Raw genomic sequence first — 15,231 nt, 5'->3', positions numbered from 1 at the left:
AGTTCATGATGTTGAAGAACAATGGTTGCAGGCTTTTTTTTATAAAAAAAAGGTGGGGAAATTATGTGGGGTGAGGTTGGGGAGAGAACCTGAAATGGAGTTGTGAAGCATCTAGGTTTAGCATAAGAAATTCACAATATATATAGGAGCAAAGGCACTTGTTCATCTTTAAACAAAAGACAACGATTAATCCCATTATTAAGAAAGAAGTGGAAAATACTGACCAGAAAGTGAAGCAATGCGAGACTTCTGAGAAGAACAATTGCAATGAGAAGTATATCCAGTGCCCAGTGATTCTCATTTCTAGATTTTCACGATTTGCAGGTTATCAGGCTAAGCGTGTCCAAGAATGGAAACAGTTGGGTGTCCAAGTTCTCGTGTCAACCAGTGATGTCGGGACTCTTGAAGGGGCACAACACTTAATACAAGAAGCTTCTCAGCTTGGACCAGTTGGGGGCATCTTCAATTTGGCTATGGTGAGTGGCTCAAGATCAACATGGCTGTGATAGCTTCTTATCTGCTGTTTGCTTTGGCTGGGCCGTGTTAACAGGCAACAATTCTGATTAGCTTTCTTCTGCAGTGTGTTCTGGAAAGATCTAGACTCTAGAACAACCTTCCTGGTGGTGTCCAGATATCATTGTACTCCAGCTCCCATTAAGCCCAGCCAGCATAGCCTGTGGTTAGGGCTGTTATAGTCTAAAACATCTGAAGGGCACCAGGTTGGGGAAGGCTGGTCATGAAGACAGAAAGCTATTCCTCCATTGCTCCACGTTTGTTGTCGTTTAGTCAAAAGAGGAAAGTCATACTGAGGTGCTAGGGTTATGCTTATGATATAGGAGAAGCAGCAGCCACCAAATAGAATGTTACCCTTCATTTTGTAGTCAGCAGAAAAACTTGAAGGGCAGGGGTGAGGTTTCCTAGTAAATTCGAGGAGGGGCATGTTCTATTAGTTAATGTTGTACATGTGTAAAAGAAGCAATGCATGAGGAAAACTTATCTGACCCTCAACAGGAAGAATCACTAATTTATATTTCAAAAATATCTTAGCTAGATTTCTTAGGACCAAACTAGACTTGACTTTCAATGTATGCTTGTATTTTTTTAAAAAATATATAAAGAGCACACACTGGAGGGCAAATATTGTGTGAGAGTTTAACCATACCATCCCTAGCTTCAGAACTACTAATTATCATTCCCCTCCTTCTGCAATGGCTACCATTTGCGTTTTTAGACATGCAATTTAAATTTACAACAGTACATCCAGGTTGGCCCTTTGTCCAGAATTTGCTATTCTGTTTCCATATTTGTTTTGAAAAGGAAAGCGTGATTTGTATCTTGACTTGACTGAGTGGGGGACAAATGTGAAAAACACTAATTCCTGGTTTCCTATAGGTCTTGAAAGATGCTATGCTGGAAAATCAGACACCAGAACTTTTCCAGGAAGTCAACAAACCCAAATATTCAGGGACACTTAACCTGGACCAGTAAGTAGCATGTGAAGACTGAATATGAACAACTGTTCTACTTGATGATACTTAAGATGAGGGAGAGAGGAATCTTCATGAAAATGAGTAACAAATCATCTTTCCTGTGATGTTTCCCCCCCTAGAGTAACCCGTCAAAAGTGCCCAGAGCTGGACCATTTTGTCGTTTTCTCTTCGGTAAGCTGTGGAAGAGGAAATGCCGGGCAGAGCAATTACGGTTTTGCCAACTCCACCATGGAGCGCATCTGTGAACAGAGGCGGCATGATGGGCTTCCAGGTAACAGCACAGTCCCTCCAGCCCCGAGGAATTTCTTTTTGAAAGTAAAAGGCAAAAAACGGTTTTCACAGAACTAGGCATATGCCACCTGATGCCTTTTGTGCACCACCAAGTCTGTTTCTGTCTGCTTGCTCTATTTTGTTTTGTCTAATGCTCTATAAACACCACCATGCGTTCTGTCTTCTTTTCCAGCCCTGGCAGTACAGTGGGGCGCTATTGGTGACGTGGGGGTCGTCTTGGAGACAATGGGCACCAATGATACTGTGGTTGGAGGGACTCTGCCACAGAGGCTCGGCTCATGCTTGGAAGTTCTGGATCACTTCCTCAACCAGCCTCAGCCTGTCATGTCCAGTTTCGTCCTGGCAGAAAAAGTCTTGGCAAAAAGTGATGGGGCCGGCCAGAAAGACCTCGTGGATGCTGTTGCTCACATTCTCGGTAAATATCACTCTGGATATGGGCGGCAATTCTGTGATGTTGTCTTCGTTGAAAATCTCCAGTGGTTAGCATAAAACAGCTATCCTGGTTGTGAAATGAATTAACAGCATGAGCTAGCTATGGTGCTTGTAATGAATCTGCCCAGGAAATTTGCTACACCGTGTAGCTGACAGGATTTTTACAGTATTTTGTTATAGTTCATGGTAGGGCTGCCATATGTCCATGTTTTCCCTGACGTACCCTGGATTTGTCTGTTGGAAATTACAGGAAATCACGAAAATGTCCAAGAAAACACGGATGTGTGGCAACCCATGTAGGAACTATCAATTTTTTTGAGGATAACTTCAACAACTTTGCCAAAAAAGCTGAATGGCTTTTGTGTCCGAATTTCCACTTTCTGGAATATGGCAACTCTAGGTTCACGGCCACTGTTTTATAATGGTGGCCCCATACACCCTTTGTGTAGATATGCAGGAATTGTGTGTGTGTGAGAGAGAGAGAAAGAGAGGGCACACCAAAACAGCAGAAGCATCAGTTGAGGCCTTTTCTTCCCCTCAGAGCTGCTGAAATAGTTGCAAGAGTACCAGCCAAAGACAGAACCATTTTGAAATCTGATTAATATATGCAGATTAAAAGTTGCCCTCTTTACAACTCCTGTGGTTTAATTATATCCACTGTTTCTCACACAATCCATTGATGTTACTTCAAGATTGCATTGTGCTACTTGCACTGCATCATCTCTCCTGGCCTGATTATTGCCTGCTATGCTTTTTCATACTAGAAGACAATCAGCCCTATTGTTCCCTGGGGATGATTTCACAGAACTGGGTTGCTCTTGAAAAGTTGTGCCATGCCTAGTCTTTCGTAGGGGGAAAACAGTGTGTTGCAAGTGGATGCAAGGAAGATTAGGTGTGGGAGGAAAAATGGCCAGAGGTTTGCACAGGAGTGGGTTTTAAAGGTGTGGACCTGTCACCTCCCTCATTTTTGAAATTTGGAAGAGAGAGAGAACATAACAGAGAACAAAGTGGGACAAGGCACAGACTCGGGAGAGCATAAGTGAGACAATTATAGAGTGGGGACCAGAATATGGAAACGCTTAGCAGGAACTTACATGTGAAAAAAGGGACGCGGGTGGCGCTGTGGGTTAAACCACAGAGCCTAGGACTTGCCAATCAGAAGGTCGGCGGTTCAAATCCCCGCAACGGGGTGAGTTCCCATTGCTCAGTCCCTGCTCCTACCAACCTAGCAGTTCAAAAGCACGTCAAAGTGCAAGTAGATAAATAGGTACCACTCCAGCGGGAAGGTAAATGGTGTTTCCGTGCGCTGCTATGGTTCGCCGGAGGCGGCTTAGTCATGCTGGTCACATGACCCGGAAGCTGCACGCTGGCTCCCTCTGCCAATAAAACGAGATGAGCGCCGCAACTCCAGAGTTGGCCATGACAGGACCTAATGGTCAGGGGTTCCTTTACCTTTACCTTTACCTTTACCTTTACATGTGGAAAAAAAGGAATAGTTTCCAGTTCAATTTCCAGTGTTAAGGCTGTCAGTGCCACTGTTTATGTGACCTCATCCATGTGCAAGAGGGTGGCCTCAACAGGCTTGGGGAACCCCAAGGTTTGCAGAAGTACAAAAAATATTTGCAGGGGAGGAGGGCTTCTAACGTGTAACCTAATGAGGACGAAGTGGCCAAGGGATACCGACTGATTGTAGGAGAGGAATTGTGGAAAACAGGGAGGTGGGCTGGAACAAAGCGCCTGCTCCACCCAGCAGTATTCTGTTGCTGGTCACATTTGTAAGAGCAATCATATCACCTGCCAATTCAGCATATTCAAGCATGTTAAACTGCCACTCTTCCTTAGTGGGCAGCCTACTCGAGCTCCACCTTTGCCAATAAGATTCTAGCCACAGTGGTGGCATATAATAATAAATTCTCTTTTTGGGGGAGGGGGAGGACTTCTGTTGTTACCATTCCCAAGAGGCTTTTTTGGGAATTTTCTTTTTTAATTCATTGTAAATTACTTCCCAGAATTCCCAGATCACTTTACAGGACCACCACATGTGGAGAAAAGGTCCCTCTACATTTCCAACATTTTCCTTTTTCCCTTTTTCTTTATTTCTTTAATTGTCCATTAAGAACTGTTAGAAATAGAATGTTTATTTTTCTTCCATAGTGGTAATTTTTCTTCAGTGACAATGTTTGATTTTTGGCCATAAAAAATGTTACTTGACAAAACCTTTAAAAAGCAAACAAATAAAACCGGAAAACTAAAGCACAGTTAAAAAATAGCAACAACTTTCCCCCCAAAATAGTTATTCTCTCATTTCTCCTTCTTCCACACCCCTTATATAAAGGACATTATTGCACCTTATCAGAACTACCTTTTTTCCTTTTTAAACGTTTTTGCTAGTTTGGCAAGTCTTAAGTAACTTCTGTGGGTCATTTTCATCATATTTTCTTTTAATGCTTAACATGCCGTAAAATTCATATTTACCGTCCATAAATTCTCCCATAGTTCATAATTAATATTATGACCCACATCCTGGGCCCACTAAATCATACTTGATTTCACAAATTCCTCTTTTGTTTACCACTTTAGCAGCAGTTTGTACATTTTTGATAATGCTTTTACTTTTGTATCTGATAAATCCTTAAATAGGGATTTTTGTTCTGCAAATCCGATTTTTTAACAACCTATTCTTGTCACATCATGCACGGCTTACACAAGACAGTGGGTTATTATGGGGAAGCATTTACAACCCTCCTGTTCCCCCCCCCCCCACTTTCTCTACATGCAACTGTCTCTTCCACAATGCTCCAATCCTTTCTTTGAAATAAAGACCTCCACCCAGTGGTGGAGAAAGTGGGGGCGGCTCGCCCCATGTGTCATCACTGGGGGGGTGGTGTCAAAATCCCCCCTGGGTGGATCGCCGCTGCACTGATAGGGACGGGGTGTGTCGCGAGGCGTCAGCAGCGGACAGGCCGTCCCTATGGGCACCGTGTGTGCCCTCCCTATGGGCGCGTTTGCCCCGCCCCTGGGCGCGCCACCCCAGGTGCCCGTGAGGTTTCCTCCACCACTGCCTCCTCCCCCCGCTTCTCTTGTCCAAAGTCTTATATCTTTTTGGTTCCAGCTGACTAACTACTGCCCACTTCTTCCTACCCTCTTCCAACACTGCTTGCGTTTGCACGTAGTGCTAAACGAAATTCAGACAAACCGCCATTAACCTTAACCGTGCTTTCATGAAAAGGTGCTGAGTCATTTAAATGTTGGGAGATCAAATCAGCCGGCTTCAAAATGTTATATATGAAAGTGGCTGATTTTCAACAAACCGTAGTTAATATTAACTACAGTTTCAAGTTCAGATCTATTGCTAACTGTAGTTAATCTAAAACAGAAGTGGAACCTCCAGCCTTGTAGTCATGCCAAGAGAGGGTGGTTTAAACTTTGCAATTAAAGAATATTCTGCTCACCAAAGTGGCCAGCAGACTTCAAACACTGATTTCTAAACCACTGGAACATAAGATTTCAAGATAATGCTCAGCCATTTGTATATTTCACTTACATAAATACTGGCTATATAGTGTGGGAGTGTTATACAACAAATACAGATTCTCTCCCTCTGCTTTGACCTAATGTTATTGTTCACTTTTTCATATTATATTCTAAATAATTTGTATATAACAAATTATGTAGTGTGATTTTTTTCTTTTTACCATAGGCGTATTGAATATAGCCTTTAATGTATGTTGATTGTTTCTAATTTAGGAAAACACTGGTTGAATGTTCTGATGATCATTTGTTTATTCTTATCATCATTTGATGATCTCATTCTAAAATTGCTAGTTTGCTCACTTTCCGTCTGTCAAAACCATCATTATCATTCCTTCCTAACACACCAGTAATGTGGACATATATTTGAGCACTTAATTTCTCTTGCATTGCACAAATCATTTCCCAACATTTAAATGACTCGGAACCTTCTGGATCTGCTTATTTTCTTCTTAGATAACGTAGTAAAGGCCTCATTACATCCTACTTTAATTTCCCAAAATATTCTTCTTCCATATCTGCAATACAACCATTTATTCCCTGTAGTGAATGCAAAATATACTCCTTATAGTTTTCTAGTTTTATACTGCTGCTTAAATAACTTGTGTATCCAACATCAGGCATACTCAGTGTAGTACCATTAAAATTAATGGATGTGACTGACTTAGGTCCACTATTTTCAGTGACTCTGAGTAGAAATGTTGGCTACCTTTTGCCACCAGTTTTAAAAGGCAAGCATTTAAAAACCAGCATCTGTCCCTTTCTCCTTTGGTGACATCCTGCTCCTCTGTCTATGCCAGGCATGGCCAAACCTGGCCCTCGAAATGTTTTGGAACTACAATTCCCATCATCCCTGACCATTGGTCATGTTAGCTAGGGATTATGAGAGTTGTGGTCCCAAAGCATCTGGAGGGCCAAGTTTGGCCATGCCTGGTCTATGCCCATGCAGTCACATACTTAGCCACAGGAACTCGACTCATACACAAGGCAAGAGTGCCCTGTGAATACTTCAGGATGAATTCAGCAGACATTTATTAATTTAGCTCCCATAACATTCATCCGTGTTCCCCGTCATTTATATTTCAGCCTCCTTGGGGCAAAGAGCATCTACCAGTTTGTAAAGCTACCATTGCTTTAAAGTTTAAACAAATATATCAGATAAAACATTGAGGAAGAGTTTGGGAACTTAGCTGAAGGTGTTGATCTAATTATTATACAGTTTGAAATAGTGCATCAAATGTGGTTAATGAAAGGGAGGAAATCATATAAAACTGAATGCCATGAGAACACAGTGTGGTACCTGAATGGAAAAATACATGGCCCTCTCTTTGCTGACCTGTTATAGGATCTTAAAGACTTATTTATTCCAGTCAGCATTTTGTTAATTTTAGGTTACTGTTTTATCTGCTACTACTATCTTGTTTACTATTTTAATGATTAATGTACTGAAAATTTGGTTTTTCTTTTCTTTTTTACTGCTCGCTTATTTACTTATGTATTTTAAAGTGTAGCAATCATCTTGGTGAGGGGTTTTATGCTAGAGTGGTGAGGGTTTTTACGCTAGAGTGGGCTAAAAACCATAGCTGTCAACTTTTTCCTTTTCTTGCGAGGAATCCTATTCGGAATAAGGGAATTTCCCTTTAAAAAAAGGGAAACGTTGACAGCTATGCTAAAAACCCATTTAAATAAATACATAGCAATGTTGTGTCAGCGAGGAAAAGAGATCTGTGAAGAAATTATTGACAGTTTGGAGGGGCTTGAGCAGCAGTAAATAATAATAATACTTGTATTTCTTTCTCATAGGTGTCCGTGACATAAGCAGCCTAAATGCTGACACCTCCCTGGCTGATCTGGGCCTGGATTCTTTGATGGGTGTAGAAGTGCGGCAAACCCTGGAGAGGGACTATGACATTGTCATGTCAATGAGAGATGTCAGGTTGCTTACCATTAACAAACTACGAGAATTTTCTTCAAAACCAGGGACCACAGACAGTAAGTATGTCTGGTGGGTTAAAATCTGCCCTACTTTGGGTTTCTGACACTTAAGGAAGGGGTGATGTAGGTAGGAGCTCCCTACCTACCCAGAGAAAGGGTTTTCTAGTTTCCAGGGCCAGCCTTGACATGACATGGGTAAGCCACGATTCAGAGCTCCCAAAGCAGCTAAATGGGACTGCCACTTGGATTGGGCCTAAGGAGTCTTTCACCATTTCCTCTTATGCTGTTTGCCCAATCAATACCCACCCAAAAACTGCTACTAGCTACCTGGGAGCAGGGAAGATAGATGCAATAACACCAGTGTGGTGTAGCAGTTAAGAGCTGTAGTCTCGTAATCTGGTGAACCAGGTTTGCGTCTCCGCTCCTCCACATGCAGCTGCTGGGTGACCTTGGGCCAGTCACACTTCTCTGAAGTCTCTCAGCCTCACTCACCTCACAGAGTGTTTGTCGTGGGGGAGGAAGGGAAAGGAGAATGTTAGCCACTTTGAGACTCCTTCAGGTAGTGATAAAGCGGGATATGAAATCCAAACTCTTCTTCTCTTCTTCATTTTATTGCAGAAGCAACAGAGAATGAGTACTTTTTTCGTTTTCTATGTAGTCAACATATGGTCTAGAACTATTGTGTATTGTTTTCTCTGAGGATAACTTTTTTTTTGTTTAATTCCAAAAAATAAAAGCTCATTGCACAATTGATTCTGCATTTGAAATCAGATATAAGCAGTCCTGGTAATGGGGGGTTTACCCACACCTGCCCAATGATAGTCCCAAAACCACCCTACAATCTGCTCTTATATTATCTTATGAGACTGAATGTGGCATTAACTGGTTCATAATCTGTTTCTGTAACTTGCTTTTTTTTAAGCATCATCCCATGAGACAAAAGGCAGTCAAGCAGAGCAACCCAGATTGGACTTTAACAACCTGTTGGTTAATCCAGATGGACCAACTGTCTTGCAGCTGAATGAGGTGAAAAGCACGGAGCCGCCTCTCTTCCTCATTCACCCTATTGAGGGATCTCTCTCAGTTTTCAACAACCTTGTCTCTAAACTACGTATACAAGCCTATGGACTTCAGTGCACAAAAGGTAGTTCTGTGATGCTTATTGATTGTCTAATCCAGAGGTCATCCTTGTCAATGTAGCTGGGATCAATTTACATCTTTCACAAACATTCCAATTTGCTGAATACAAGCATATTTTGTCCATGTGTATGTGTACATGGGGAAGTCTCCATGCCATAAGAGAGGTATATGGTGATAATTTACCACTGGAATAAGGATTCCTTTGGGACAAAACACTTATTCCTTTAATTTGGGGAGGGGAGCACCAAGTCAAAATGGTATATTTTAAAGCGGTCCTTCCCCAGCTTGGTGTCCTCCAGATGGTTTTAACCACAACTCCCATTAGAGCCAGCCAGCAGGACAAATGGTTAGGGATGATGGGATTTGTAGTCCAAAATATCTGGAAGGCGCCAAGTTGACGAAGTCTGCTTTAAAACATAGAAAGGGTTCCAGAAAGAGTGGAGGCTGAAATTAGCCATGATGGTTGATTATGAGTCTGTTCCTCAATCATGTAGGCAGAATCCAGATGTCTTCATTGCATTTAGCATGTAGTAAATTACAGAATTAAGATTTCTACAACTATATAGAGTAGGTTTTCCCCCTAAACCTTGAGGTTAACTTTCACTTGAAAAAAATACATGCAAATACAAGCACAAGTATATATATTATAAGGCTCTTAATAGAAAAAATGTTACAAAAAGTAAGCCTTTGCTGCCAGAGGCTCAGAGGTTCAGTCCAGACTGAACATCTCTGCTGTTCATGACAAAAATTATCCATATTCTAAAAAAGTAACAATTTTGAAACGGTAGAAACTTGTCTAATTTATTTCAGTTCCACAGTCTGGAATTTTGGCTCTTTACAGCAACGTTCTAAAGATTGTGACCGTGATCATCCATAGCCTGATTCTTCTCCTCATTTTACCTCTTCTCACTACTAGCTGCTCCTGTGGACAGTATACAGAGCCTGGCATCCTATTACATTGACTGCATTAAAAAAGTGCAGCCGGAAGGCCCCTATCGGATTTCTGGATATTCCTTTGGTGCCTGTGTTGCTTTTGAAATGTGTCGTCAGCTGGAAGCTCAGCAGAATCCCTCCCATTTACCCAACAGCCTGTTCCTGCTTGATGGTTCTCACTCCTATGTAGCAGCACATACTCAGGTAAGAGGCCAATCCAGCTACAAGAGCCACTTGGAAAAGATTACACTTCCATGTAGGAAGAGCACGCAACCATGTATTTTATTGCATGTGCACATATGTGAATTGCCTCCCATTTCCTGTTGAATCAATTTCTGTAAGGCAAGCTGGAGACCAAACTGAGATCCCACTGGATATTAGTGGGAGAAAGAGGGAGCTCCACACTGTTGTCCCTCAGCAAGCAGAGGCTGGTGGAAGCAGGCAGGGCTGGGAAGATCCAACCCGCCTCCTCCGAGCCTGGCACAAAGGGGTTTGGGCTTGTGCCTTTGCTAAAATTCAATTCTTTGTCTAAGATTAACATGAATTTTCTGGTTCTCCGTCCTCTCCCGCCAGAGCTACAGAGCCAAGCTAACTCCAGGAAACGAGGCTGAAGCAGAAACCGAAGCATTGTGTGCCTTTGTTCAGCAGTTCACTGGCACGGAATACAATAAGGTAATGCTCTTTGGCACCGTTCACAGCTGGGGTTGGGGGAGCACATTTTGCTCACAACAGTTTCACTCTAGAAACTGCACCTTGTAGTAAAGCTTTCCTGTTTGTACCCTTTGCAGTTGCTGGAGATTCTTCTACCCCTACCAGATCTGGAAGCTCGTATAAACGCGTCTGTTGATCTGATAACTCAAAATCACAGAGACCTCAGCCACGAGGCCCTTGCCTTTGCTGCTGCTTCCTTTTACAAGAAACTGAAGGCAGGAGACAAGTATGTGCCTCAGAGCAAGTATCATGGCAATGTGATGCTACTGAAAGCAAAGACCCACAATGAGTACGGAGAAGGTCTTGGAGGAGACTACAAGCTCTCAGAGGTTAGTAACATTAACAGAAGAAACTGGAAGGTTTTTTGTGGATTTTCACCCACCACAGCCCTTAAAGTAACATAGGTTGCAGTCCATCATCTAGTTATGTGTGCTTTTAAGTCCCATTGAAATCAACAAAACTAGCTTGCTTGATGGTTTGTAGCCATCTTCTAAACATCTCTGCCCCTCACTGAAAACTGAAGTGCTCCAAAAGTCGAAGCTTAACAGCACATGATGTAGAGCTCAAATGCTTGATGCAACTCCTTATCTTTACTTTCTGCAAGTATTTTTCTGGCCTATGAAGCAGCAGCAGCAGCAGCTGAATATTTAGTTTGCTAGGTTATGGAATGATTAACCTAAAAGAAAAAGGTCTTAGGCCTTGCTTGACATGTCTTTGGCTGTGATTGATTTAAAGAGGATGAAGAAAATGTGGAAAGTAGTGAAAAGAAGAAAAGGGTCGTTAGGAGTTCCTTCTCATTCTCCTGAATGGAAAGGCAGAAGGTGTATGAAACTAAAAAAGTGTGTGTGTGTGATGTTTATATCCTTGTGCCCTGTGCAGGTCTGTGACGGGAAAGTGTTTGTCCACATTGTTGAAGGGGACCATCGCACGATCCTGGAAGGAGATGGTGTCGAGTCAATTACTGGGATCATCCATAGCTCGTTGGCAGAACCTCGGGACAGTGTTCGAGAAGGCTAGATACTTGAGAAACTTTACTGTCATTGCTAGAGAGAATTCAAAGCTAACCCTTAGGACAACCCCAAGGAACTCTTCCTGTAATCCATCATGTCATCTGCTCCGCAGCCAAGTCTAGGATGTCCAAATGGCCAGAGTCCCCCCTCCCCTCTCTCTCCAGTGCAGTGACATTATTTTTGCACTGTCGCAAGGACCTGTATCGAGGGCAACATTTTACACCATTTGCAGTACACACAAAAAAAAGAATTAGCAGACTGTGTGTGTGTATTTTGTGCTTTGTATTGTATTGTATTGTATTGTTGTCTAGAAGTATTCCAAAGGATAAGTGAAACTGACCAAGCCTAGGGAGTAAGGAGGGAAGCTGCAACTGATTTTGGAGGCGCATTTGTCTGTGAAGGAGTCAGTTCTGTAGCAGTATCAGTAAGTTAATTCCATTGAGGCTTTTTTGTAACTATTATTTCTAATCTGAAATATTCTAGGTATTTATTTTATTGTTACTTTATTAGAGGCTCACTGTTTTAATTTGTGATTGGCTAAATGATAAGGACAAAATATTTGATTGTGGAGTATTTCTTCCCCCTGCGGCTGTTTGGTTGCCTCGTTTTTACAAAATTAAAACCAAAATTCATCTTTAGAACAATGTGGTCATTTGGAATGGAAGATAGATTCCTATGATAAGCACCACCTTTCTCCAAAGAGAGGTGAAGCTGCTTCTGCTATGTTGCTGGTCCCATATTCAGTCTCTGATGGAAGGGAATCCAAGCTTGGAGCATGTATAGCGTCTTTTCCTTAGCAGAGGTTGGGGGCAACTTTAAGATAATTCCTGCATTCATCTGGAAAATGCATGGATCAGATGTATACAACTTTCTGCACCCAGTGTGGTAATTTCCCCCAAATACTTTCAATCTAGCTTCTTAATTCCCCCCGCCCCATTTGCTGCTTCAAGGGTTGCTCAGACTTCATGAGAGTTCTTGTTGACAAGAATCTGATTTAAGCCTCCCACAGCTGAACCATCTCCCCGTCTCATCCATCCAAAAAAGAAGTCTGTAGTAGTTATGAATATTTGCCTAAAACCCCTTTGGAAAAACAAAAACTGGAAGCAGTAAGCCTTTTCTTGCCTCATCTATGTTGGATATGCTTGTAGAAGAATCGGAACATCTTTGCTGCAACAATGATACAGAGGAGACACATGGAGCAATCAGCATCCAGCAGGATTGTTGTGCCTCCCCAAACTGCTTTAGAATCCAGGTTCTCTGCTGGGTTATTTTAATTAGTGCTGGGGCATAGAGATTGCACACAAGTTCCATACCTGCTGGGAGCTGGTTGGCTAGGTGATCCTCTGTGGACAGGCAGCTTAGTGGCTGGTTTTAGTTTTTAATTTTAAGGAAAAATTCCTTGGAAATCTGAAATGTAAAATGAATACGTTTTCAGATCAGACCTGTTCTGTTTTGTGTGTGTGTGTTTTCATTTTCATTTTTACATTCCTTTGGTGAAAAAGCTCTGGAGCCCCCTTTCTTTTGTGGCTCTCCTGGAATTAAAGGTGACTTAAACTCTGCCATGGCTTTCCTTGACTCTTATTTCTATACTCTGTGCTTATTAATGTTTACTTGCATTTTCTATTCCTTTCTGGAAGCAGGGGTCAGGGTGGGGAGAGATTACACCCCCAGTTTCTTCAGGTACTATAGCTTGGTGGCTGCAAAAACCTTATCCAAGTTCATTGGACAGTGGCTTCCTCTTGCTTTGATGCCTCATGCATGTATAATCAAATAACCATGCTACATGACTGGAAATCATGTAGTCTCAAATGTTCCTCTTAGTTCTTTCTTCTTTTGTGGTTTTAGAAGCTCATCAACTTAACTGCCTTCATTTCCCCATCAGTGGAACAGGGCTAACCACCATGCCAGCTGCTTTGAGAACTGCTGTTAAAAGTGCTAGTATTTACAGGAAAAATTCATCCAGGAGACACATTTGAGTAGGTTTACAGTGCAATCCTATACATTTCTATTCAGAAGTAAGTCCCACTGAGTTTAACAGGGCTTCTTCCAAAATGTTTTTTGGGATTGCGGTCTTAATAAGTCAGCATACCTGAAGTGAAGGGGGTACGAGGGCTGTTTAAACCAACTTACTTGCAGGAGCTAATCTGTCTGCCATAGGCAGGTGATCTGTAATAAACCTAAAAACTAGAGTGGAATCTTTCCAGTAGTGAGGCTAGTTCTGAATTGTTTTTACTCTGAAATCCGAAAATGTGGGATTCTCTTAGGCTGCTCTCAAAATCTTTAGGCATTACATATAACATTACCACTGTAATCCTTTATATGTATATGCTGAAGTAAGCTCCATTAAGTTCAATGGAGATTTACTCTCAGGTAACTTTGCCTAGAACTGTGGCCTAAACAGCACATTTGAGCATCAAGCATTGTTTGCACTGTTCATGTTAATTCAGGGTTTCCCCAACCTTGGATCTCCAGCTGTTTTTGGACTACAATCCCCATCCCTGACCACTGGTCCTGCTAGCTAGGGATGACAAGAGTTTTAGTCCAACAACAGCTGGAGAACTAATTTGCACTCAATCCCAAATTTGGCGAGGGAGCTCCTACCCATGTAAGCACTGCTCTAACCTTCAAAAGAAAGGAATGAACACACATTAGGCGTGGTACTTGCCATTTTGACACCACCCCACACATATGTGCAGTCATCCTAAATTATAGTCTAAGATGCCTCTCTTCTGAAGAGAAATGTCTATTGACAGAAATGAAATATATACTTCTGAATTAAGGCTAGGGCATGTTTTCAAGGGCTTAGGTTTGGAGTGTCCTAATTGGTTATTTAAGCATTTCTATACTGCTTTTCAGAACAACAAAAAGTTCTCCCAAGCACTATAAAAACATTGTTTTTATTTTTAAAAATATTCAAAGTAAAAGTCAAGAAAGCATGCTTAAAGGGACAGATTTAGTTATGTGTGCAATGGAAAGGACTGGGGGAAAGAGTGTGATTTTACAGCTCGCTCCAGATTCCTTAGCGGTGGATTCCAACACATCTAATTTATACCGCACTGAGTTCATGAGGATTTGCTCCCAGGTTGCCGTATAAGATTGCAGCCTAAGCTTACTTAATAGCTGAGGCAGCCTTGAATCCACACTGATCATTAGTCATTATATAAAGGAGCCAATTTGCAGTAATTAAACCAGAAGTACAGTATAGTGTTTTTATTATTAGAGAGCATTACTTATGGCGATTCTTAAGCAAATGTTCAGGCTGCTAGTTGTAACATTGGGATACAGAATGCATACTTGCACTGAGATGTTTGGGGGAGAGAAAGATAAAAGTTCTTGCATTATTTATTTCAAAACGAAAGCTATTAGTTCAGGAATGTCTAAGCTTTACCATGTCCCATGTAAACTTTTAAGTTGTCCCACGTTGAGTGGAGTCTGCTTAAATAAACAACTTACCAGAGTCTGTATTGCATCTTAGCTCCCATTAGTTTACTGTGATTAACATATCTGATCATATCTAGCTGTGCCAACAGCTAGCATTTGATACTACCCATGCATGTTTTAAGTGTGTGCGTTTATTTTGCTTATACAAAATTGAGCAATGCTGCCACCTGTTGACACTGACCCAGAGAAGGAAGAGAAGAAGAGTCAGCACCACAAGTCATGAAGGCCCCAGGTCCCAAGACCAAGCTGGAGCCTGATCCTGTCAGTTGGGAGCCCCTTGAATCACATACTTCTGAACAAGGATTTCCCCTGCCAAA

At 41.9% G+C, this 15,231-nt stretch overlaps 1 protein-coding gene across 1 annotated transcript in view; it reads left to right on the top strand.

Moving 5' to 3' along the window:
* FASN (fatty acid synthase) overlaps nucleotides 1–14,933 on the top strand; it is a 62,009-nt gene extending 47,076 nt beyond the window's left edge. Inside the window, exons 34-43 of the mRNA XM_083487084.1 lie at nucleotides 325–476; nucleotides 1,393–1,484; nucleotides 1,610–1,761; nucleotides 1,954–2,196; nucleotides 7,548–7,736; nucleotides 8,602–8,823; nucleotides 9,736–9,956; nucleotides 10,326–10,424; nucleotides 10,541–10,792; nucleotides 11,343–14,933. Of these exons, the coding sequence (XP_083343210.1) occupies nucleotides 325–476; nucleotides 1,393–1,484; nucleotides 1,610–1,761; nucleotides 1,954–2,196; nucleotides 7,548–7,736; nucleotides 8,602–8,823; nucleotides 9,736–9,956; nucleotides 10,326–10,424; nucleotides 10,541–10,792; nucleotides 11,343–11,480 (1,760 nt within the window). The 3' untranslated portion in view covers nucleotides 11,481–14,933. The remainder of the gene's footprint in view (nucleotides 1–324; nucleotides 477–1,392; nucleotides 1,485–1,609; nucleotides 1,762–1,953; nucleotides 2,197–7,547; nucleotides 7,737–8,601; nucleotides 8,824–9,735; nucleotides 9,957–10,325; nucleotides 10,425–10,540; nucleotides 10,793–11,342) is intronic.
* Nucleotides 14,934–15,231: the final 298 nt, after the last annotated feature.

The sequence above is a fragment of the Podarcis liolepis genome, assembly GCF_965112155.1.
Source record: "Podarcis liolepis genome assembly, chromosome: 2".
Lineage (NCBI taxonomy): Eukaryota > Metazoa > Chordata > Lepidosauria > Squamata > Lacertidae > Podarcis > Podarcis liolepis.
Note: the sequence above shows the minus strand (reverse complement) of the source record. Positions and strands in the feature narration are given on the sequence as shown.